The sequence below is a fragment of the Oncorhynchus mykiss genome, chromosome 10 (genome assembly GCF_013265735.2).
Source record: "Oncorhynchus mykiss isolate Arlee chromosome 10, USDA_OmykA_1.1, whole genome shotgun sequence".
NCBI classification, from domain to species: domain Eukaryota; kingdom Metazoa; phylum Chordata; class Actinopteri; order Salmoniformes; family Salmonidae; genus Oncorhynchus; species Oncorhynchus mykiss.
In genome coordinates, this window is record NC_048574.1 from 44,878,197 (window position 1) to 44,903,960 (window position 25,764).

The window sequence follows — 25,764 nt, forward strand, 5'->3', positions numbered from 1 at the left end:
CACTGGGCACAGCGGGCAGGAGTCAGCTCAGTGTAGATTAGAATACTGGTTATGATTAGGATTGAGACGGCAGGACACTACGTTTTGACTTCCCATGCCTCTTGAGAACAATAAGCTTTTTCTATTTAAATCAGAGGAAAAATGGTTCATTCTGAGGACAACAATAGCTGAGGGGAGGGAGGTCTGAGGTTACAGCTGCTACTAAAGCAGCATAATGCATGATGTGAGAGATTACTTTCAACCAGTAAAATAGAGAGAAATAAACAAAGTGTTTTTTTCATGTGGAAAAGACACTTTGCAGGAGGTTCTAAAACAGATATTTATACCTCACGTCAGTTGACATAAAGCTCGATATGAAGAGAATGCATCAACCATGTGAACAAGTAAATAGCAAGATACTTTGGAGAGACTATTATTTTTTCCAAAATCTTGTTTATTAAATTTAGAAAACACAATTTTGTTAACGGTTTCATAGCAATAGCAGGAAAGAACTGAAACTGAAAGAAGAGAGGGGGTGAAGGGCCGACCCCTGAGTTTAAAACCATATCTGTGTGGAGCTCAGCTGCCAATATTTTGTCCCTCTGGGGGGTCACCTGCCCCTAACCTGGCACAGACTAAGAGCGTCAGTATGGTCATCAACAGCATGGTTTTTACCCGGGAACACATCTAAAGAAACAGGACATAGTAAAACTCCAAAGACATCAGGTAGAAAAGTTGAATTGCACTCTTCAGTCACTCTTCAAGTCAAGGTATTTCCTGCCAAAATATACCGAATATGCAACATTAACATTTAATTAGGTTGCCAAACCATATCGGTATGTGGATTTCATCACTAGGGAGGGGGGTTCTGCACAGCTTTGGGGGAGGAAGGGGTGTATCGGGATGCAGTACAGATGTAGTCCAAAAGTGCAAACAATGTCTATGGAGTGTGGGGGGTTGTGGGGGTGTGAGCGGAGCGGGGTGGACTCCCCCCCACCCCCATTCTTCAAGGTGCTGAGAGGGGTGACTCTCTGGAGGGGGAGCCCATCATGTCCTCTGGGGGAAACACGGTCAGTGTGCAGGCTCGGATCCCGCCCAGCGACTCAGGCAGGTCAAACACTTTGTGCCACTCGTCCTTCTCCGGGTCGTACTTCTGCACTATCTCCACCATGCAGCGGTTGTTCCATGAGTAGCCACCCACCACGTAGATCTTGTTCTCGAACACGGCCACGCCCACGTCGCTCTGGCCCCGCAGCATGGCGGCGATGGGCGTCCACAGGTCCAGGGCCGGGGAGTAGTATTCACAGCTGAGCACATCGTCGTAGTCGCTGGTGCCCCGGAAGTGATTCCCCCCGATGACGTAGAGGCGGTCGCCCACCGTGCACATACAGTGCAGGCCACGCACCGTGGTCATGGGCGCTTTCTGAGTCCATTTGTCTGCATCCGGGTCAAAGCACATCAGCTCTTTTTGAAACGTGTCGTGAGTGATTCCCCCTGCAACACAGAACAAAACAGGACCATGTTAAATAAGGTTGAAAACAGCCCTGGGGTCTAATCAAAAGCATTTAACGGACTGATTCAATGGTACTGTACCGGATGGTAACTCAACCTCGACCTACATTCAGCCCTGCCACGTTGGGTAGCATGGGGGTGTCGGGTCGGGCCTTGACCAGGCCCTGTTCTGTCATGACAGTCACAGCGCTGCGACTGGAGCATGTTGTAATCCTGAACCCCCAGTTCACTCCCCCCAACCCCTCCTCAGAAACAACAGCCTGCTCTGCCCAGCAACACACACACACACAATGATCCCCAGGCTTAGCACAACTAACATACACTGCACACATTTTCTCAGCCACATACTTGCAATAAAAGATAGATGCTATCATTTGTAACAAATTCAAAACAGGGGTACCGCGTGCAGTGCATGTGTACACAGATAGGTACTGTAGTGGTGGGAAAAGAGGAATAGACAGGACACACAAAGCTGAGGAAAAGTGGGGGGGAAAAAAAACAGGACATGTCCACAGGGAAGGCTCAAAATAAAGAGGAACACAATCCCAGCATGCATCTGGGTGGGAGCCAGGCAGCCCACCCCCCCTGTGCTGTGCAGTGTACGCAGCGCACTGAGGATCTGAAGTACATGCCAAATGGCGCCCGAATCCCTCCAATGCTTCTGCCCAATGATCCCGCTCGCTCTCTCTTTACCCATTTCTTTCTTTTTCGTTCTACCTCCCTCATTAATCTACACCGGGCTAGTTTTAAATCAGTGGCCCAGACTAATCAGAAGTCTATAACATCAACATCCTCCTCCTCGACCAATAGATTAAACACAGAGGCAAAGTTAGATCCATTATCTTTATTAAAGTATGTGTGTGTCATTAAAATATTCTCTGAGACAAGAAAGACATGTCAAACCCACTGATAGAATAGCAGCTTGATATGGGGTGTGGTTATTTTCTTGTTGAGCTGCATCTGACTGCCCAAGGTTAGTAGCAGCTTAGAGTAACTGATGTCTCTGGCCAGCAAACTTCAGGGCTTATAATGGCTGAAGGATATGTCTACTGCAGACACATATTTGCAGTGGTGGAAAAAGTACCCAATTGTCATACTTGAGTCAAAGTAAAGATGCCTTAATAGAAAATGACTCAAGTAAAAGTCACACAGTAAAAATGACTTGGTTTTAAATATACTTAAGTATTAAAAGTAAATGCTATTGCTAAAATATACTTAAGTATCAAAGTATAAATCATTTCAAATTCCATATATTAAGCAAACCAGACGGCACCCACTTTCTTGTTTAATAGGGGCTCCAACACTCAGACTTAATTTACAAACAAAGCACGTGTTTAGTGAGTCCGCCAGATCGGAGGCAGTAGGAATGACCAGGGATGTTCTCTTGATAAGTGTGGGAATTAGACCATTTTCCTGTCCTGTTAAGCATTCAAAATGTAAAGTGTACTTCTGGGTGTCAGGGAAAATGTATGGAGTAAAAAGTACATAATATGCTTTAGGAATGTAGTGAAAAAAGTTAAGTACAGATACCCCAAAAAAACTACTTAAGTAGTACTTTCAAGTATTTTTACTTAAGTACTTTACACAACTGCATATTTGTACAGCAAATGTGGAGAGAGGGTAGATTTTGTTTCCATAGACGGGTTGGTTATATAGCCACAAAACCGACACGTGCGCAACTATGGGGCAAAACAGAAGCGGTTGGCTTTGATTGTTAACATGTAAACTATATTTTGTCTCCAATGTTTGTTGAAATCCTAAACAAATATGTACAATGAGAACATCTCTCTCAAATACATCATTACAGTTGTTGGTTAGCTAGCTAGCATTTTTGTTGTTGTTGCCATATTAGCATTGACATGAAATCAGTCCAAACACCTCAGAACAAGACATGGTATCAAGAACAAGATGAAACTAGCTGAAACGAGTCACTTACGTTTCCCCACATGGCAGTTTCTTGTCATTGTTGGTAACTATCTGGCCATCCAGAATCACAACAACTAACGGACTTCTGCCCCATTGAAGCGTGCGCATCGTTGGTGACACTGTCAGCTAACCCATCTATATATCTGCCAAAAGACAATCTCAGAGACACAATGTTCAGTTTCTTTCCTTTCTTTCTTAGGGTGTAGATCAGCTTTAATATTGCAGATAAATTGTAGCTTCCATCAATGTAATTGTCTTTGTTATAATTAAACATTTATCATGACAATTAATTACTGCCGTTAATTAAGTTACTCTTATGATCTCAGTTTAACGATAGTAGCTTTCATTTAGAACAAAGACAAAAGAGTTGTCAAAAGGCAATTGAAAGCATTTTGAGACTTTAAAAGATATTTTTTTTGTACCTTCAAGACAGTAAATGGTTGTCCTTTCAGAGACACTTAAAAGGCACCTGAGCTCATTGGTCGCGCTGTCTGGCCCGCTAGATAATATCTCACCATGATTGCCATACACGGGCACATTCATTGATCATTTTATGGCGGGGCTTTGACTCGTCGTAAAAATGTATGACCTGTTTAGAGGAAGCACAGTGCTGGCACAAATGAAACCCAAACAACCGAGGCATGGGAACACAGAGGAAAACCAAGGGGTCAGCAAGTTCCAGAAATGATGATAAATACAAAGGATGGCCAGATGTGAGCTTTAATGTCATTCCCCGGAAGATCTAGCCCTGGTCTTTGAACTAGGGCTGGGTGACAGTTTTTAAAAATATCATGATAAGATATTTGGACCATGTCATTTTATGTTTTGGATAATAAAAAGTTGATGTGCTTTATGAGTAGTGAGACCCTAGGGTGGCAACACATACATTCTAAGTGATTTCAATGGGTCTTTCATTCTGATTGTTTTATACTGTTCAAATTCAACGCAAAATCATTTTCAGCTTTTTCATAAATGTCTGCATTTATTGCACTCGTCTGAGATCATTTCCACGTAGGGCTGCACGATATGGGCAAACAATCTAGGCCTTATTTTTAACCAATTAGACTTGCGATTTAGAGTGAAACACTTGGAAATAGAATGATTATTCTAATTCTATAGTTAGAATATAATAGTAGGCACTTTGAATACAGCGTTTGATATGAAAATAGGGGCGGCAGGTAGCCTAGTGGTTAAGACTAGTAACTGAAAGGTTGCAAGATCGAATCCCCGAGCTGACATGGTAAAAATCTGTCGTTCTGCCCCTGAACAACGCAGTTAACCCACTGTTCCTAGGCCGTCATTGAAAATAAGATTTAAGCCCAACACGGTAAGACAAACTAGCTGTTTGCAGATAGATGTAAGAAACACAAACTAATAGTGTCATTATAGAACACTAGTTGATTTATATTAAGAAGCAATGTGAAAACTGCATCGGTGTCATCAACATTGTTGCACGTGCTGCATTGACCATGCAGACTGAACGCAAGTTGTCTTGTGGTCGAGGAACAAAAAAAGCGCTCCTTGAGTAACGGGCGGGGCTAGGTCTGTGTGGAAAGCAGCATGGAGAGAGACAGAGCGGAGAGAGATGACTCAAGTATCTAAGTAAACTAGAGCAATGGACATTACAGACGACATATCACATTTAACAAACCAAACATTCAAATGCCATTATGGAAGGTAAAGCAAAAACCCAAACCGGTCCGTGCATCAATACCGGTATATCGTAAAATACGGTATAACGCCCAGCACTACTTTGAACACGCCGGTACAGTAGGGCTGGGCGGTATACCGTATAAGGGTATTTATTGTTTGATTTGTTAAATGTGATATGCCGTGTCTAACGTCCATTTTTAGAGTTTAAACCGCTACTTGAGCCATCGCTCTCTAGGCTCTCTCGCCCTCTCTCCATGCCACTTTTCAAACAGACATAGCCCCGCCCCATCACTCAACGAGCGTATTTGTTGTTGCTTGACCATGAGACACTTGCGTTCATTCAACATGGTTGTGTGACAGTAGTGGTAGTGTGAAGCCGTGCTGGCTGAGTGTCTGAGCCCCCCCTGGGAGTGGGAGCAGAGCTGTGATGGCCTGTGGCTTAACTCAATGTGTCAGCTCCATTCACCTGACAGGATGCCTTCAGACAACACGACAGCACAGCCACCGCCCAGCACCTGATCTGGAATGACAGCAAGACACGGCCTGCACCCCCACGTGGGCCACCTTGCATAGTGAGGTCGTGACCCCTGAGACATGGGGTGGAGCAGGAGGGCCGATCCCCAACAGAGACACGCTGGCTGATGATGTCTCCGTTCCACCCGACTTCCATCACTAGTGAGAGTTTATAAACATGTGGGCTGTCAGGAAAGCTAATCTCGGGATGTGTCCAGTTTCCCTGTAGGAATGCAGCTTGCCCCGGTGCTTGAGGGGAGCTTGTTTAATTAATAAGCTTTACAGTACAGACATCTATCTGGAATGGTGGAGACACACTACATTCGGAAAGTATTCAGAGACCTTCCCCTTTTCCACATGTTGTTATGTTACAGCCTTATTCTAAAATGGATTAAATAAAATAAAATCCTCATCAATCTACACACAATAATGACAAAGCGAAAACAGGTTTTTAGAAATGTTAGCAAATGTATTAAGTTAAAAACAGAAATACCCAATTTACATAAGTATTCAGACCCTTTGCTATGAGACTCGAAATTGAGCTCAGGTGCATCCTGTTTCCATTGATCACCCTTGAGAGGTTTCTACAACTTAATTGGAGTCCCCTGTGGTAAATTAAATCGATTGGACATGATTTGAAAAGGCACACACCTGTCTATATAAGGTCCCAGAGTTGACAGTGCATGTCAGAGCAAAAACCAAGCCATGAGGTCGAAGGAATTGTCCGTAGAGATCAGACAGGATTGTGTCGAGGCACAGATCTGAGGTACCAACATTTTTCTGCAGCATTGAAGGCCCCCAAGAACACAGTAGCCTCCATAGTTCTTAAATTGAAGAAGTTTGGAACCACCAAGACTCTTCCTAGAGCTGGCCGCCCGGCCAAACTGAGCAATCGGGGGAGAAGGGCCTTAGTCAGGGAGGTGACCAAGAACCGGATGGTCACTCTGACAGAGCTCCATAGTTCCTCTGTGGAGATGGAAGAACCTTCCAGAAGGGCAACCATCTCTGCAGCACTCCACCAATCAGACCTTTGTGGTAGTGGCCAGACAGAAGCCATTCCTCAGTAAAAGGCATGACAGCCCACTTGGAGTTTGTCAAAAGGCACCCAAAGGACTGACCATTCTCTGGTCTGATGGAACCAAGATATCTTTAGCCTCAATGCCAAGCGTCACATCTGGAGGAATCCTGGCACCATCCCTACGGTGAAGCATGGTGGTGGCAGCATCATGCTGTGGGGATGTTTTTCAGCAGCAGGGACTGGGAGACTAGTCAGGATTGAGGGAAAGATGAACGGAGCAAGGTACAGGGAGATCCGTGATGAAAATCTACTCCAGAGCGCTCAGGACCTCAGATTGTTGCGAAGGTAAACATTATGGGGTATTGAGCATAGATTTGATGAGGAATTAAAAAAAAAAAATCAATTATAGAACAAGGCTGTAACATAACAAAATGTGGAAAAAGTCAAGGGGTCTGAATAATTTCCGAATACACTGTATCTAAGCCTAACTATTGCCCAGTGCCTCCAGGCAGACTCTTGCCATTTTAGAGAGGTGCATGTGCAGTGAAGCCTCATCACTCCACTTAGGATGACACTAAGAGATGCTCTGTCACAAGGAGGGAAGTTGACTTTTTGGTGTGATAATAGTTCAAACACACCAGGACCGTTATCCTGCTTGAGATGTTCTCAGTCAAGGAACCCAGATGTGCCAGTCTGACCATAAGCCACATGCCAACCATTGACAGAAAGACATAACGTTTGAGGCGGTAAGCGCTATCAGCCAGGAAGCTAAAATGCCAAAGCTATAGCCACCAGGCCCATGTTGTTCTTCTACTGGAGTCTGAGGCTGGATCAGAGCAGGTGAGGTGCTACTGGGTGAAGGAGGGTTAAGATGTTAGTAGTAGGCTATGAGGTGTCTTTGTTATGCTTATTAACACCGTGCCCAGAGGCCGGGGGAGATTAACATAACCTCACCTGTGTGTTGGAGCTGCACCTCCTGCACAGTAATCAACCCCTCCCTCTTTTCCTCTCACTCCCTCCCTCTCTTTCTCTCTGTACAGCATCACTTTGTATTAGTCACACATCTCCATAAGGCAGGATTTGTTTTCAATCCTATGAAGTGAACAAGCACTGGGCTGACTCCTACAGAGAGACAGGGGATTAGTCACACCCAAGTCTACCACACAATCACTACTTCCAACCATCTTTACAATACACCCCCCCCCGAAATAGCACAGAGAACTGGACCCCAGTGATGTGATATAGGAGGGAGGGAGGGGTGAGAAGGAGCAGGGTCTGCAGGACTCCACTGTATGACCTTGTAATGAAGGATGCTTTACTGACATCACAGCCTGCTGTTTGGCGACGGACGGATGGCCCACTCTCTGCTCCATCTTATGGCTAATGTGGGACTGAAACGATTAGGAAGCGTGACTGTCAAACATGTGAGGCTTTAGGCACCCACAGAAAACCCACACATCTATCTTGTAGGACACCAGTCACTCTCTCAAAGAGAGCACTGCCATCTGGTACAATCAGTGGCTCTAAAATATAAGTACAGTCAAATGGGAAAAGAGCCTCCCTCCAAGCCCTGGATCTAATAGGACTAAACTACCCACTGGCATTAGTAACTTGATTTGGAGCCACGTACGTACCCGAAATATACATGTAACCGCCGTACACCGTCCCTGCGTGGCCGTAGTGTGGCTCGTTCATTTTGGCGACGTACGTCCACTCGTTTGTCCTCGGGTTGTAGCACTCCACCGTGGCTGCATGGGGGAGAAAGAGATAGCAGAAAAAAACAGAGTATTGAGGAGAAAGTAGGTCAAGAGAGAACTAAGGAAAACAAACAGCTGCAAATGAGGCCTTGGAGGGTCTCAGTGTGGGAGCTGCTGAACTAGAGACGTAAATAGAGACCCCCCCACCAACCACCACTCCACTCCACTCCCAAGCCCTTCAGTGTTCACTGCAGTAACTCTAGTCTACACACAGACTAGAGAGGTTCTGGGGCATATTCACTCCCCATTACACAATTAAGGCCTATACGGTAGCAATATTTTTGTATTATGGATCCCCATTAGCTCTTCCAGGGATCCAGCAAGAACTAGTAGTAACGTACAAAAACTAAGGCAGTAACACACAATATTCAAACATTTGGACACACCTACTCATTCAAGGGTTTTTCTTTATTTTTACTATTTTCTACATTGTGGAAAACTATGAAATAACATATGGAATCATGTAGTAACCAAAAATTGTTAAATCAAAATGTATTTTATATTTGAGATTCTTCAAAGTAGCCACCCTTTGCCTCGATGTCAGCTTTGCACACTCTTGACATTCTCTCAACCAGCTTTATGAGGTAGTCACCTGGAATGCAATTTTCACTAATGCTCGTGGCTGAATGGAAGCAATTACCTGCAGCAATGTTCCAACATCTAGTGGAAAGCCTTCCCAGAAGAGTGGAGGCTGTTATGGCAGCAAAGGGGGGGACCAACTCCATTAATGCCCATGATTTTGGAATGAGATGTTTGACGAGCAAGTGTCCACATACTTTTAGCCATGTAGTGTATCTATATATATATTTTTTACATCTGATTTTAATGCTTGTGTGAGGTACCCTATGGGTAATAGAGTTCCATGTAGCCATGGCTCTGTGTAGTACTTTGCACCTCCCATAGTCTATTCTGGACTGTGAAGAGACCTCTGGTGGCATGTCTTGTGGGGTATACATGGGTGTTCGAGCTGTGTGCTGGTAGTTTAAACAGACAGCTCGGGCATTCAACGTCAGTACTTACAAAAACAAATCGTGTTGAAGTAAATTTCTCCTCTACTTTGAGCCATGAGAGATTGGCATGCATATGATTAATGTTAGCTCTACGTAAACATTTAAGGGCCCGTTGTAATTTCCCCAAGTCCATCTTTGTGGCACCTGACCACACGTCTGGGCAGTAGTCTAGGTGCGACAAAACTAGAGCCTGCAGGACGTGCCTTGTTGATATTGTTGTTAAGGCAGAGCAGCGCTTTATTATGGACAGACCTCTCCCCATCTTAGCTACTGATGCATCAATATATTTTGACCATAACAGTTTACAATCCAGTGTTACTCCAAATAGTTTAGTCTCCTTAACTTGCTCAATTTCCACATTATTCATTACAAGATTTAGTTGAGGTTTAGGGTTTAGTGAATGATTTGTCCCAAATGGTTTTAGTTTTTGAAATATTTAGAACTAATTTCTTGCCACCCATTCTGAAACTGACTGCAGCTCTTTGTTAAGTGTTGCGGTAATTTCACTCGGTGTAGTAGCTGATGTGTATAGTGTTGAGTCATCCGCATACATAGACACACAGGCTTTCCTCAGAGCCAGGTCATTAGTAAAGATTGAAAAAACTAAGGTGCCTAGTTAGCTACCCAAGGGAATTCCTGATTCTGTTGGAGAGGCTACCATTAAAGAATACCCTCTGTGTAATCCACAACATGGCAGGGGGTGTAAAGCCATAACATCTACGTTTTTCAAGCAGCATACTATAAATCGATAATGTCAAAATCTGCAATGAAGTCTAACAAAACAGCTCCCACAATCGTTTTAAAATCAATTTCTCTCAGCCAATCATCAGTCATGTGTGTAAGTATTGTGCATGTTTAACCTGTTGAGTGTAGGGGGCAGTATTTTGATGTTTGGATGAAAAACGTACCCAAATGAAACTGCCTATTTCTCAGGCCCAGAATCTAGAATATGCATATAATTGTCAGATTAGGATAGAAAACACTTTAAAGTTTCCAAAACGGTCAAAATATTGTCTGTGAGTATAACAGAACTGATATTGCAGGCGAAAACCTGAGGAAAATCCAACCCGGGTGTGCTGTTTTTCCTGAAAGCTCTCTGTTCCATTGCCTGTCTTCGCTCCATTTTAAAGGGATATCAACCAGATTCCTTTTCCTATGGCTTCCACATGTTGTGAACAGTCTTTAGACATAGTTTCAGGCTTTTATTTTGAAAAATGAGCGAGAAAGATCACATCACGTCATTGTATGGCTGGGTGCCAGCAGCGTTTTGCATGTGCAACAGCTTGGAGCAGACATTTTGTCTCTCTCTCCTATTGAAGAAGCTACAGTCCCGGTTGAAATATTATTGATTATATACTGTAAAAACAACCTGAGGATTGATTATAAAAAACGTTTGACATGTTTCTACGAACTTTACGGATACTATTTGGAATTTACGTCTGCTCCGTCGTGACCGCTCGAGCCTGTGGATTTCTGAACATAACGCGCCAACCAAATGGACGTATTTTGGATATAAAAATAATCTTTATGGAACAAAAGGAACATTTATTGTGTAACTGGGAGTCTCGTTAGTGCAAACATCTGAAGATCATCAAAGGTAAGCGATTCATTTTATTGCTTTTCTGACCTTCGTGACCAATCTACTGTCATGACGTTGGCCTTGGGGTAGGTTTATGACAGTCATAAATACCTCTTTCCCCCTTTTTCCTCTCTCTACCCTACTGATGCTACATTTGAAAACCCCTTGGTTAACATAGAGATTCTGGGAACATCAGAAGGTGGGGGGAAATGAACTAAATTCTGGTAATCCGACCAATTGAACATATGTGGTGGTACTTAATGAATATGATGTCAGTTCGGTTGTCATCTGAGACATTCTCATCAATGATAAGATGACAAACTCTACAGTGGAAAGTCTACACATCAGAGTTATCGGATTCACATGGAATTGTTGTTCAATTTAAATGTTTGAATATGAAATTATTTGTGATGGGATGAAATGTAATTTTAGCTTCTAAAATGTGAGATTTGGGTATTCATAAGGTTAGGGCTCTGCTCAATCAGTGGCCCTCCCCTGTGAAGTGATAGGGGTTATAAAACTTTTCAGACACACCCTTCTCGCTCTACTATATAAAGCCTTGACGACAATGTAACCTCCTGTTCTGAGGATGTGAGGACGACGGTCCAATGTCAGAAGGGTTCAGATAATAACTACAGAACGAAGCCAACATCAGCGTGAGCTTTGGTTGGGAATGGTATGAATTTTGAACTCTTATTCACTACAGAAGTGATACCTCCTAGCCGTTGAGTTAGCAACAACAGCTGCAAACAAGGGTTAGGAAGGAACAGACAGAGTATTCCGTCTATCACACAACGACGTTACTACAACGTATCCAATTGACCACCAGAGACATTCTTCAAAGGACAAAGGACTCGGTTTGGCAACACGGCCTTCCATCTACCACCAACCTACTGAAGTGCAGCTCAGAGTAAATATTTATTGCATTTTCCTTTTCCAAATGGGCGGTAATTTAGAATGCATAAGATACTCTATTTACGATAGCACAGCTTCTTCCTTTGTTACTCAGTCTTCCCGCTCTTTCACTCAAACCCAGCCCCTTTTCTTTTGTGTAACAAGCTGTCATATCTGTTCCGTCCGCTAGGGACGTTTTCCTTTATGACGTAATTTGTAATCAAGTTATGATTAATTATGTGTATGTGTAATTCTGTGTGATTAATTAGGTATTTAGTAAATAAATAATTAAACCCAATTCTGTATTGCTGATTCAACTTGTTAGCCAGGGTTCGTGAAGATAACCAAGAATTTACAACTTTCAGATGAGACCGACTTAAGGTGACGATTAATATTGACTGCTATTGATGTAAAATATTACTAGGTCTTTAAGAGTTTATTCAGAAGATAACAGCTCTATAAATATTATTTTGTGGTGCCCCGACTCTCTAGTTAATTACATTTACATGATTAGCTCAATCAGGTAATATTAATTACTGAGAAATAATTTTATAGAATAGCATGTCATATCACTTAATCCGGCATAGCCAAAGACACGACACTACTTGGCTGCTAGCTGTTTGTAATGTTTTGTCTGCTGAGAGAGATGTCCTTACATAAACGCTTGGTATGCTTTTGCCGAAAAGCTTTTTTGAAATCTGACATGCCAGGTGGATTAACAACGAGCTAAGGGATGGGTGCATCAAGAAGTTAATGCCCTTCTCTATAAGCGTACTGAAAGTTTATTGTTAATTTATTTACTGTAAAATAAATAGCATTGTATCTGGTCAAACACAATTTTCCCAAAGCTTACTAATGGTTGGTAACAGGCTGATTGGTCAGCTATTTGAGCCAGTAAAGAGTGTTTTACTATTCTTGGGTAGCGTAGTGACTTTTGCTTCTCTCCAGGCTTGGGGACACTTTTTTGTAAGATTAGATTAGAGATGGCAAATAGGAGTGGCAATATAGTCCGCTATCATCGTCAGTCATTTTCCATCCAAGTTGTCAGACCAAGGTGGCTTTTTACATTACTGAATTCAAAATTATAATGGTTTTGTTTCATAATTTGGTCAGTTATACTTGGATGTGTAGGTCTCTTGCTGGCATGTCATGACTAAGTTTGCTAATCTTGCCAATGAACAAAATCATTCAAGTAGTTGGTAATGTCAGTGGGTTTTGTGATGAATGAGCCATTAATGAATGATGGAGCGGAGTTTGCCTTTTTGCCCAACATTTCATTTAAGGTGCTCTAAAGATTTTTACTATCATTCTTCATATAATGTATCTTTGTTTCAATTCTTCCTCCTGTTCTGTTTAGTCATATGATTTCTCAATTGGCAGTAGGTTTGCCAATCGGTTATGCAGTCATATGTATTTGCCTTACCTTTTGCCTTATCCCTCTCGACTATAACATTTTTCAATTCTTCATCAATCAACAGGAATTCATCAGTTTTTACAGTCATTTTCTTAATGGGTGCATCCTTATTAGTAACTGGAATAAGCAATTCCATAAACTTGCCCAGTGTATTGTCTGGTTGTTCCTCATTACACACCACAGACCATCAAATATTCTTTACATCATCAACATAGGAATCAATACAAAACCTCTTGTAGAACCTCTTATATACAATATTAGGTCCAGCCTTGGGAACTTTGGTTTTCCTAGATATGTCTACCATATTGTGATCATTACTAGATGGCACCGACAGAGATGGTCGCCTCGCTTCAGGTCCTTAGGAAACTATGCAGTTATTAGTTTTTTTTTATGTATTATTTCTTACATTGTTAGCCCAGAAAATCTCAAGTGTTATTACATACAGCCGGGAAGAACTATTGGATATAAAAGTGATGTCAACTTAACAACATTACGACCAGGAATACGTCTTTCCCGAAGCGGATCCTTTGTTCAAGACCGCCACCCTAGACATGAGATCTTATCCCAGAGGCTGACCCAAAACAACGCGGTCGCCGCAGGAGAGGCAAACGTAGCAGCCTACTGGTAAGACTCAGAAGGCGAGCACACCATCCACCGCTTCCGAGCATATTACTCGCCAATGTCCAATCTCTAGATAACAAGGTGGATGAAATTAGGGCAAGAGTTTCCTTCCAGAGAGACGACAGAGATTGTAACATTCTCTGTTTCACGGAAACATGACTCACTCTGAATATGTTGTCAGAGTCGGTCCAGCCACCGGGTTTCTTCATGCATCGTGCCGACAGAAACAAACATCTCTCTGGTAAGAAGAAGGGCCGGGGTGTATGCCTTATGATTAACGACTCATGGGATAATCACAAACACATACAGGAACTCAAGGCCTTATGTTCACCTGACCTAGAATTCCTTATATTCAAATGCCGACCGCATTATCTTCCAAGAGAATTCTCTTAGATTATAGTCACAGCCGTGAATATCCCCCCCCCCCCCCCCCCCCCCGAAGCAGATACTCGTCGGCCCTGAAAGAACTTCACTGGACTCTTTGTAAACTGGAAACCATACATCCTGCATTTATTGTAGCTGGGGATTTTAACAAAGCTAACCTGAGAAGAATACTATAAATGCTATAAATGCTAACAATACTATAAATACTATAAATGCTATCAGCATATCGAATGCACGACACGAGCTGGTTGCATTCTGGATCACTGCTACACTAACTTCCGTGATGCATACAAAGCCTCCCCCGCCCTGCCTTCGGCAAATCTGACCATGACTCCATTTTGTTGCTTCCAGCCTATAGACAGAAACTAAAACAGGAAACGCCCATGCTCAGGACTATCCAACGCTGATCTGACCAATTGGATTCCACGCTTCAAGATTGCTTTTATCATGTGGACTGGGATATGTTCCAGATAGCCTCAAACAACAACTTGATGTATACGCTGACTTGTGAGCGAGTTTATTAGCAAGTGCATTGGAGATGTCGTACCCACTGTGACTATTAAAACCTTTCCTATCCAGAAACTGTGGATTGATGGCAGCGTTCGTGCAAAAATGAAAGTGCAAACCACCGCTTTTAATCATGGCAAGATGACTGGAAACATGAAAACAAACAGTGCAGCTATTCCCTATGCAAGGCAATGAAAGCGTCAGTATAGAGACAGAGAAGTCGCAATTCAACGGCTCAAACACGAGACGTATGTGGCAGGGTCTACAGTCAATCATGGATTACTAAAAAAAAAAAACAGCCCCGTCGTGGACATCAACGTCCTGCACCCAGACGAATTAAACAATTTCTTTGCTCGCTTTGAGGACAATACAATGCCACCGACAAGGCCCCAACCAAAACCTGTGGTCTCTCCTTCTCTGTGGCCAACATGAGTAAAACATTTAAACATGTTAACCCTTGCAAGGCTGCCGGCCTAGACGGCATCCCTAGCCGTGTCCTCAGAGAATGAGCAGACCCGCTGGCTGGTGTGTTTACGGACATACAGTGCCTTGCGAAAGTATTCGGCCCCCTTGAACTTTGCGACCGTTTGCCACATTTCAGGCTTCAAATATAAAGATATAAAACTGTATTTTTTTGTGAAGAATCAACAACAAGTGGGACACAATCATGAAGTGGAACGACATTTATTGGATATTTCAAACTTTTTTAACAAATCAAAAACTGAAGAATTGGGCGTGCAAAATTATTCAGCCCCTTTACTTTCAGTGCAGCAAACTCTCTCCAGAAGTTCAGTGAGGATCTCTGAATGATCCAATGTTGACCTAAATGACTAATGATGATAAATACTATCCACCTGTGTGTAATCAAGTCTCCGTATAAATGCACCTGCACTGTGATAGTCTCAGAGGTCCGTTAAAAGCGCAGAGAGCATCATGAAGAACAAGGAACACACCAGGCAGGTCCGAGATACTGTTGTGAAGAAGTTTAAAGCCGGATTTGGATACAAAAAGATTTCCCAAGCTTTAAACATCCCAAGGAGCACTGTGCAAGCGATAATATTGAAATGGAAGGAGTATCAGACCACTGCAAATCTACCAAGACCTGGCCGTCCCTCTAAACTTTCAGCTCATACAAGGAGAAGACTGATCAGAGATGCAGCCAAGAGGCCCATGATCACTCTGGATAAACTGCAGAGATCTACAGCTGAGGTGGGAGACTCTGTCCATAGGACAACAATCAGTCGTATATTGCACAAATCTGGCCTTTATGGAAGAGTGACAAGAAGAAAGCCATTTCTTAAAGATATCCATAAAAAGTGTTGTTTAAAGTTTGCCACAAGCCACCTGGGAGACACACCAAACATGTGGAAGAAGGTGCTCTGGTCAGATGAAACCAAAATTGAACTTTTTGGCAACAATGCAAAACGTTATGTTTGGCGTAAAAGCAACATAGCTGAACACACCATCCCCACTGTCAAACATGGTGGTGGCAGCATCATGGTTTGGGCCTGCTTTTCTTCAGCAGGGACAGGGAAGATGGTTAAAATTGATGGGAAGATGGATGGAGCCAAATACAGGACCATTCTGGAAGAAAATCTGATGGAGTCTGCAAAAGACCTGAGACTGGGACGGAGATTTGTCTTCCAACAAGACAATGATCCAAAACATAAAGCAAAATCTACAATGGAATGGTTCAAAAATAAACATATCCAGGTGTTAGAATGGCCAAGTCAAAGTCCAGACCTGAATCCAATCGAGAATCTGTGGAAAGAACTGAAAACTGCTGTTCACAAATGCTCTCCATCCAACCTCACTGAGCTCGAGCTGTTTTCAGTCTCTCGATGTGCAAAACTGATAGAGACATACCCCAAGCGACTTACAGCTGTAAAAGGTGGCAAAAGGTGGCGCTACAAAGTATTAACTTAAGGGGGCTGAATAATTTTGCACGCCCGATTTTTCAGTTTTTGATTTGTTAAAAAAGTTTGAATAATATCAAATAAATGTCGTTCCACTTCATGATTGTGTCCCACTTGTTGTTGATTCTTCACAAAAAAATACAGTTTTATATCTTTATGTTTGAAGCCTGAAATGTGGCAAAAGGTCGCAAAGTTCAAGGGGGCCGAATACTTTCGCAAGGCACTGTATTCAATCAATCCCTATACCAGTCTTCTGTCCCTACATGCTTCAAGATGGCCACCATTGTTCCTGTTCCCAAGAAAGCGAAGGTAACTGAACTAAATGACTATCGCCCTGTTGCACTCACGTGTCATCATGAAGTGCTTTGAGAGACTAGTCAAGGATCATATCACCTCCACCCTACCTGACACCCTAGACCCACTTCAATTTGCTTACCGCCCCAATAGGTCCACTGACGATGCAATCGCCATCACACTGCCCTATCCCATCTGGACAAGAGGAATACCTATGTAAGAATGCTGTTTATTGACTATAGCTCAGCATTTAACACCATAGTACCCTCCAAACTGAGTTTCGACCCCGCTCTGTGCAACTGGGTCCTGGACTTTCTGACAGGCCACCCCAGGTGGTGAAGGTAGGAAACAACATCTCCAACCCGCTGATCCTCAACACTGGGGCCCCACAAGGGTGCGCTCTCAGCCCTCTCCTGTACTCCCTGTTCACCCATGACTACGTGGCCATGCCCGCTTCCAATTCAAACATCAAGCTTTCAGACGACACTGCAGTGGTAGGCTTGATTACCAACAATGATGAGACGGCCTACAGGGAGGAGGTGAGGGCCCTAGGAGTGTGGTGTCAGGAAAATAACCTTACACTCAACAAAACACAGGAGATGATAGTGGACTTCAGGAAACAGCAGAGGGTGCACCCCCCATCCACATCGACGGGACAGTGGTGGAGAAGGTGGAAAGTTAAGTTCCTCGGCATACACATCACGGATAAACTGAAATGGACAGCGTGGTGAAGGCGGAGCAACAGCGCCCCTTCAACCTCAGGAGGCTGAAGAAATTTGGCTTGTCACCAAAAACACAGCAAACTTCCTCACACTTGACACTGGGGGAAAAAGGCACTTATTCAGTGGTGGTGTAGGCTAGCCTGAGGGCCAGACTGGGATGTTCACTCTACACTGTCTGGGCACTCGATTTGTTAGGTCAGAAAAAGATTTGTCCAATCGTGTTTCCAGACAGAGTTAAAAGCTGATTTCTCAAGCTGGCTGGCACACAGGCGGACTGGTAGAGGAGTCTGCATATGTCAGTTAGAAATCATAATGTAGCCTAAAGGAGAAACTGGGCTGTCCAGGCGATGAGGTCAAACACTCAATTCTCCGATTTCCTGGTCACAAGAGGCAATAACCCTGACCTCGCAGTATTGATAGGTTGACCCAGTTAGTGAGTGTGATTTCCTGCCTGTGGCAAATGGCCCATTGTTCGTGAGGGCCCCAGGTCTCCATAGGTGATCTCCTAATGCTCTGATTATATCATAGTCAAGAGGATCTTCCTGGACCCTCCACTGTCTTCACTGATGGTGCTTTGTGTGCCGAATGTGAGAGTAAACAGATCCCAAGAGTAAAATCAGCACCATGTTGGCACAAATAGACTAATTCCTGGCTGAGACTCAATATGGGCTTACTTTGGGTCTAATCCAGGCCCAAATAGAAAGAGCTCTGGCTACAGCTCTGACATAGAAGTCCCAGTGAACCAAATGGATGTACTCCAATTCAAAGCATCAACAGCGTAGGGCCATATCGTTCACATTAGACCTACATCACGTTTCATCGTTCTCACGTCACAGCTATTTGATGTGAGAACTTGTCAAAGGGGAGGCAACCTTGGGCCTTATTAACAGTCCAACTCATTCTAAGAAGAACAAATATATTTTAAGGAATTTTACTGGGAGACTAAAATAGCAGCAGCAGGCATTAGTGATTCTTTAGAACAACAGTAATTAGTCTGCTGTTCTTTCTCTATCCCCCACTAAACAATAACTGATGACGTGCAAGAATGCAGTCTGAAAAATATCCAAACCTAATACATTAAATAATAGGTCTGTCTCGCTACCAAGTACATTTGCACTCGTCTCCAGAGTGCTTGGTGCTTTAAGGTATAAATGCAAATGAGTGCTCAAGAGCTTTGGTTGCATGCTGCTATATTTACAAGAGCTTCCTACATTATTGAAACAGAGAAAGCAGTGCTGTCATTGTTTCAGCCATGTTTGTACTCTGGCTGTCCTAGTAGATTGGATTAATATGACAAGCTTCCACATGAACAGTTATGGAGAGTGGCCATAGAGGTATTAACAAGATGGTTGGCCCGTAAACCTGCAAATATAACCATGTCATCCATCATAACTTTGGTTTAACACATATGTTTGTGTTTGTGTGTGTCACAGCCCTGACCGAGAGGGGAGCCTTTTATGTTCTTTAAATCGTTTCAAATAAGATGACAGAACCTGTCACAAATCGAGGTTTCAAAACTCTCCTTCCTCCGCATGGTTACATCATAAGGATGTACAAAAGGCTAAAATCTGTGCTGCGTCTGAAACAATTGATAGAATGTCTGGAGTGCCAGACTGGCTTCCGGAGGATAACAGGCAGTGACCAGCACAGGAGACTGGTGCTGCTTTTCACTTAGTATACACCCCTGGGAAATGGGTGTTTCATAGGTAGACACTGAGGACTTGTGAAGAGCAGAATCAACAACCTCTGCATAATCAAACCTGTTGCTTTGTGAGATGTTACCATCGAAGACGTAAACCCGTGTTCACAGTTAGTCATTGTTATGTAAGTGCAACCTGACAAGTAGGCTAACCGATAAATCGGTCAGGTTCTACCAAAAAGCCCCAGCGGTCTTACTTTGACGCCAAGTCAGAGCAGGTCCACTGAGGCTTTGACACAGTGAGTCCCAGGATCCAGGCTGTGGAGGTGGAAACACTAAACTCTGAAGACTTTCGGTAAAGCATTGGTGTAAATCCTCAAGGAAATGCACCATGGGTGAGTTGAGTGAATATCCATTCTACCCGTTCAGAGTGAACTAGTGCACACACACACACACGCAGGTGGGCCATGAGAAGCCACGCCCACTGTGGTAATTACAGACTAGAGCCCAGAGGAGAAGAGCGGATAGCATGACCTGGCCAGCCTGTCCCATGGGCTCTACAATTAGAGGGTGGCACCACTCTGTGGTCTGCACTCTGCAATTAGGTGCTGACTAGGTGCTGGGCTGGGCACTGACATCAGCTCAGTGTTCTGGAATGCTACTTACAAACATTCCACTTGCCCGTCTCCCTGGCTCTGACTACCTCCCTTTTCTCCTCTCCTCTTCCTGTTGTTGCTTCTGCTGCTGCTGTTCACAGGGTCTGGCTGAGGCTGGTCCTCCCTCATCTCATACTACACTCTGGTCCAGGGCTATAATCATAATCACACAGCCATGCCACATGTGCACCTGTGCTGCACCATTTGGCTGTGAATTGGTTGGCATCTATGCTGATACAATGCTACATTGTTAGTGTGCACCTTGTGCTTGCCTATGACCATTTCCCATGAAATGTCCTTTCCGAACATACCCAGACACCTATACAGAAGTGTGTGGAGGTGGCTGTTTCAGCCACAACCGTTGCTGACAGGTGTATAAAATCGAGCACACAGCCATGCAATCTCCATAGACAAAAATTGGCAGTAGAATGGGCTTACTGAAGAGCTCAGTGACTTTCAACGTGGCACCGTCATAGGATGCCGCCTTTCCAACAAGTCAGTTTGTCAAATTTCTGCGCTGCTAGAGCTGCCGCAGTCATCTGTAAGTGATGTTATTGTGAAGTGGAAACATCTAGGAGCAACAATGGCTCAGGTAAGGCCACACAAGCTCACAGAACGGGACGCAGAGTGCTAAAGCGCGCAATGAGTAAAAATTGTCTTACCTCGGTTGCAACCTCACTATCGAGTTCCAAACTGCCTCTGGAAGCAACGTCAGCACAATAACTATTACTTGGAGCTTCATGAAATGGATTTCCATGGCTGAGCAGCCACACACAAGCCTAAGATCACAATGCGGAATGCCAAGTGTTGGCTGGAGTGGTGTAAAGCTCGCCGCCATTGGACTCTGGAGCAGTGGAAACGCGTTCTCTGTAGTGATGAATCACGCTTCACCATCTGGCAGTCCGACGGACAAATCTGAGTTCGGTGGATGCCAGGAGCAGTGGCGGTTCTAGCTTGTGTGGCTCCCTGGGTGAACCCCCCCCCAAAAGCACCATTCCGCACTAACTGTAATTTTTATTCAGACATTTGGAACACAAATAAATATTCATAACACAAAAAACTATTTAAATATCAAAATAAACTCAGCAAAAAGTTAACATACCTTTTTCAGGACCCTGTCTTTCAAAGATAATTCGTAACAATCCAAATAACATCACAGATATTCATTGTAAAGGGTTTAAACACGGTTTCCCATGCTTGTTCAATGAACCCTAAACAATTAATGAACATGCACCTGTGGAACGGTCATTAAGACACTATAACAGCTTACAGACGGTAGGCAATTAAGGTCACAGTTATGAAAACTTAGGACACTAAAGAGGCCTTTCTACTGACTCTGAAAAACACCAAAAGAAAGATGCCCAGGGTCCCTGCTCATCTGTGTGCACGTGCCTTTGGCATGCTGCAAGGAGGCAGATGTGGCCAGGGCAATAAATTGCAATGTCCGTACTGTGAGACATCTAAGACAGCGCTACAGGGAGACAGGATGGACAGCTGATCGTCCTTGCAGTGGCAGACCACGGGTAACAACACCTGCACAGGATCGGTACATCCAAACATCACACCTGCGGGATAGGTACAGGATGGCAACAACAACGGTCCGAGTTACACCAGGAACGCACAATCCGTCCATCAGTGCTCAGACTGTCTGCAAAAGGCTGCGAGAGGCTGGGCTGAGAGCTTGTATGCCTGTTGTAAGGCCTATGGGCACAAACCCACTGTCGCTGGACCAGACAGGACGGGAAAAAAGTGCTCTTCACTGACGAGTCGCGGTTTTGTCTCACCATGGATGATGGTCGGATTCGCGTTTATTGAAGGAATGAGCGTTACACCGAGGCCTGTACTCTGGAGCACGATTGATTTGGAGGTGGAGGGTCCGTCATGGTCTGGGGCGGTGTGAACACAGCATCATCGGACAGCGCTTGTTGTCATTGCAGGAAATCTCAACGCTGTGCGTTACAGGGAAGACATCCTCCTCCCTCATGTGGTACCCTTCCTGCAGGCTCATCCTGACATGACCCTCCAGCATGACAATGCCACCAGCCATGCAGCTCATTCTGTGCATGATTTCCTGCAATCAGGAATGTCAGTATTCTGTCATGGCCAGCAAAGAGCCTGGATCTCAATCCACTTGAGTACATCAGGGCTTGGGCCATTCCCCACAGAAATGTCTGGGAACTTGCAGGTGCCTTGGAAGAGTGGGGTAACATCTCACAGCAAGAACTGGCGAATCTGGTGCAGTCCACGAAGAGGAGATGCACTGCAAGACTTAATGCAGCTGGTGGCCACACCAGATACTGACTGTTACTTTTGATTTTGACCCACACTTTGTTCAGGGACACATTATTCCACTTCTGTTAGTCACATGTCTGTGGTACTTGTTCAGTTTATGTCTCAGTTGTTGAATCTTGATATGTTCATACAAATGTTAAGTTTGTTGAAAATAAACGCAGTTGACAGTGAGAGGACGTTTCTTTTTTTGCTGATATTTTTGATATATTCACAGTATTACAGTATTACGAATGAACTGTAGTTTATTTGGTAGCATTTCGTAGTGTGACTGATTTTACTAATTGCATTAGTACTGTACAAAGTTAGAGGTGCGGTATTTGATAGATTCCCCCAACTCTACCCTACCTCGGGCTTCCAGTGGGGAGACCTGAGGTCAACCTACCCCCGCCTCCCTCCCCATCTCGTACTTCTGAGTGGGAGACCTACCCAGGAGGTAGCCTGCCAAGCTCACAAACTAAAATCAGGGCGCCCACTCTGACAAGGTTAATTGACCCACAGCCCCACACGGTGACATGATATCATGACGTGACGTGCAAATGAGCGATAGAAAACCGATCGCACAAATATCACCATTTTTTTGTGCAGGCGCCCTGTGCCGCCCTCGGCAAGATGCCGCCCTGAGCAGCTGCCCATGTCGCCTATACCTAAATCCGCCGCTGGCCAAGAGAACACAACCTCCCCAAATGCATAGTGCCAACTGTACAATTTAGTGGACAAGGAATAATTGTCTGGGGCTGTTTTTCATTGTTCGGGTGAGGCCCCTTCATTCCAGGGAAGGGAAATCTTAACGCTACAGCATACAATGACATTCTAAATGATTCTGTGCTTCCATCTTTGTGGCAACAGTTTGAGAAAGGCTCTTTCCTGTTTCAGCATGACAATGCTCAGCGTGCACAAAGCAAGGTCCATACAGAAATGGTTTTTCGAGATCGGTGAGGAAGAACTTGACTGGCCTGCACAAAGCCTTGACCTCAACTCCCTCAAACACCTTTGGGATGAATTGGAACCCCAACTGTGAGCCAGGCCTAATCGCCCAACATCAATGCCCAACCTCACTAACACTCTTTTGGCTGAACTGGAAGCAAGTCCCAGCAGCAATGTTCCAATGTCTAGTGGAAAGCCTTCCCAGAAGAGTGGAGGCTGTTACAGCAGCAAAGAGGGGACCACTTCCATATTAATACCCATGATTTTGGAATGAGATGTTCGACGAGCAGGTGTCCACATACTTTTAGCCATGTAGTGTATTTTGCAGCATTAGAGCAGGACTAAAAGCAGAGTAATAAGCTGTGTGTAATCATTTAAACTCACCCAGCTCCCCCGCAGCGTTGCGGCCGCCCACGGCGTAGAGGTGTCCTTTGAGAGCGCTGAGGTGGAAGAAGGTACGTTTCTCGTTAAGACACGCTACCTGCATCCACTTATTGTAGCGCGGATCGTACCGGAACACCGTGTCCACCGCCGTCTTGCCTTTGGTGTCGTAGTTGCTCTGGCCCCCCACCACGTAGAGGAAGTTTCCGATGACGGCGATGCCGTGCTGGTAGCGCGGTGCATCCATTGGCGCCAGCGCCTTCCACTCGTGGGCCTTCTCGTCAAACAGGCGCAGCTCCTTACTGACCACCAGCTGCTGGCGCAGGACGCCGCCCAGGGTGACCAGGTGGCCGCTGTCTGAGCGGATGGCCGTTCTCTCTGACTGCATGACTGGCTGCATGTAGGGCATCATCTGGTAGTTACTGGCCTCCAAGAGGAGGTTGACGCAGGTGTTGTCGGTGCGCATAAAGTCCACCGTTTGCACGTGGTTGATGAGCTCCTGGGGGTTCATGAGGGGGAAGCGGATGTTCTTCATGAGCTTGGGGGCGTGGTCCATGCGTCCGTCCTCATAGCGGAGCCAGCGGCATGCAGCCTTGAACAGGTCCAGCTCGCTGCAGTGCTTCAGACTGTTACTGGACAGAACGAAGGCCAGCCGCTCAAAGGGCAGCTTGACAAAGTCCCCCGTACCCAGCAGCGAGGGGAAGTTCTTGAGGATGAAGTTGTTGACGTATTTGTCTACCTCCGTGAGGTTGTATGCGTTAGCGATGCGCCCCACCTCCACACAGTTATCCAAGGACACCTGCAGCCAAGGACAAAGGGAAAGCAGTGAGAAGCAACCACTCGTAATCACACACCAACTTTTGCTTAGACCCGTGGTTTTTACCTGGGGTCTAAAATGGAAAAAAGCTCCACTGCAGGTCCCCACAAGCGAAATAGGGCAAATGTGACAAAGTGGGGGATTATAAAAATGCATCTAAAACCTTTTTAGGTGAACACGCCATTTTAGACCAGGTATAATAAACCTCAGGTCTAAGCAAAAGTTGACAAGTATGGCCCCAGTGTTTTTATCCCAGTTCAAGTCCAAATGTAGACATTAAAGTAAGCAGTTGAGTACAGTAGTTTGGGGCATCTTAAACTGCTGTGTATAATTCCCCTGGTTGTATGAGCAGGCTGTGTTAGGCTCCTTACCCCAGATATGAGAAAGACCTTGCAGAAGTCGAGCACAGGTAGGATCTGGAGGAAGCTGGCTGCCTCCAGTGTGTCCTGCAGGTTCTCCATGTTGAGAGACAGCTTGGCCGTGTAGATGAAGTCTATGATCTTCTTCAGGCCTATACGGTTGACACCATGAAGTTTGATGCACATTAAATCCTGTTCCTTCATTCCACCTGCGTGATGTGGAGAGAGAAAATAATAAACATATTACATAAAGTAGGGATGTGCATCTATCCCTTTCAAGATGATTTGATACGTATCTAGATACATGGGCTCCGATACGATGCAGGAACGATACGTTATAGTTGAGAAATTATTACGTGCGATTCGATTTGTTGCATAAACACATTCATTTTCCCATTCTAAATTCGAGCTCATGAGCTGGGCCTCTCTGAGCTGGATGTGTCTGAGCTGACTTCTCTGTGTGTGTGTTTAAATGATGTATGTCTATGGTGTATACTATATAGGCACCTGATCTGAGCCGTAAGGGAGGCTAAGCATCTACCACCCCACTACCGCTATCAGATTGGGGTGCCTACAATTCAAATGACAATTGTCTCCGGTAGCTTACTTTTAAGTAAAGCAGAATTTTTACAGTGCCTTTAATATGCCTTTTCATCTGAACTTTCGCCTGGACTTGCCCGCGCCTCATGAATTTGTGTACTAAACGCACAAACAAAAATGAAGTATTTGGACATAAATTATGGACTTTATCGAACAATACAAACATTTAATGTGGAACTGGGATTCCTGGGAGTGCATTCTGATGAAGATCACCAAAGGTAAGGGAATATTTATAATGCTATTTCTGACTTCTGTTGACTCCACGACATGGCGGGTATCTGCATGGCTTGTTTTTGTGTCAGTGCCGTACTCAGATTATTGCATGGTTTGCTTTTTCGAAATCTGACACAGCGGTTGCATTAAGGAGAAGTGGATCTAAAATTCCATGCATAACACT

At 44.4% G+C, this 25,764-nt stretch overlaps 1 protein-coding gene across 4 annotated transcripts in view; it reads right to left on the reverse strand.

Annotated features, from left to right (window-relative positions):
* Window positions 1-410: 410 nt before the first annotated feature.
* The window catches only part of LOC110533119 (kelch-like protein 13), a 99,650-nt gene continuing 74,296 nt past the window's right edge, over window positions 411-25,764 (reverse strand). For 2 of the 4 annotated variants that reach the window (XM_036990420.1, XM_036990417.1), the window contains exons 4-7: window positions 24,780-24,976; window positions 23,595-24,390; window positions 8,236-8,349; window positions 411-1,473 (exon numbers count right to left, since the gene is read on the reverse strand). In XM_036990420.1, the coding sequence (XP_036846315.1) occupies window positions 986-1,473; window positions 8,236-8,349; window positions 23,595-24,390; window positions 24,780-24,976 (1,595 nt within the window). In that variant the 3' untranslated portion in view covers window positions 411-985. The remainder of the gene's footprint in view (window positions 1,474-8,235; window positions 8,350-23,594; window positions 24,391-24,779; window positions 24,977-25,764) is intronic. The other 2 variants (XM_036990419.1, XM_036990418.1) reach the window with 1 other exon arrangement.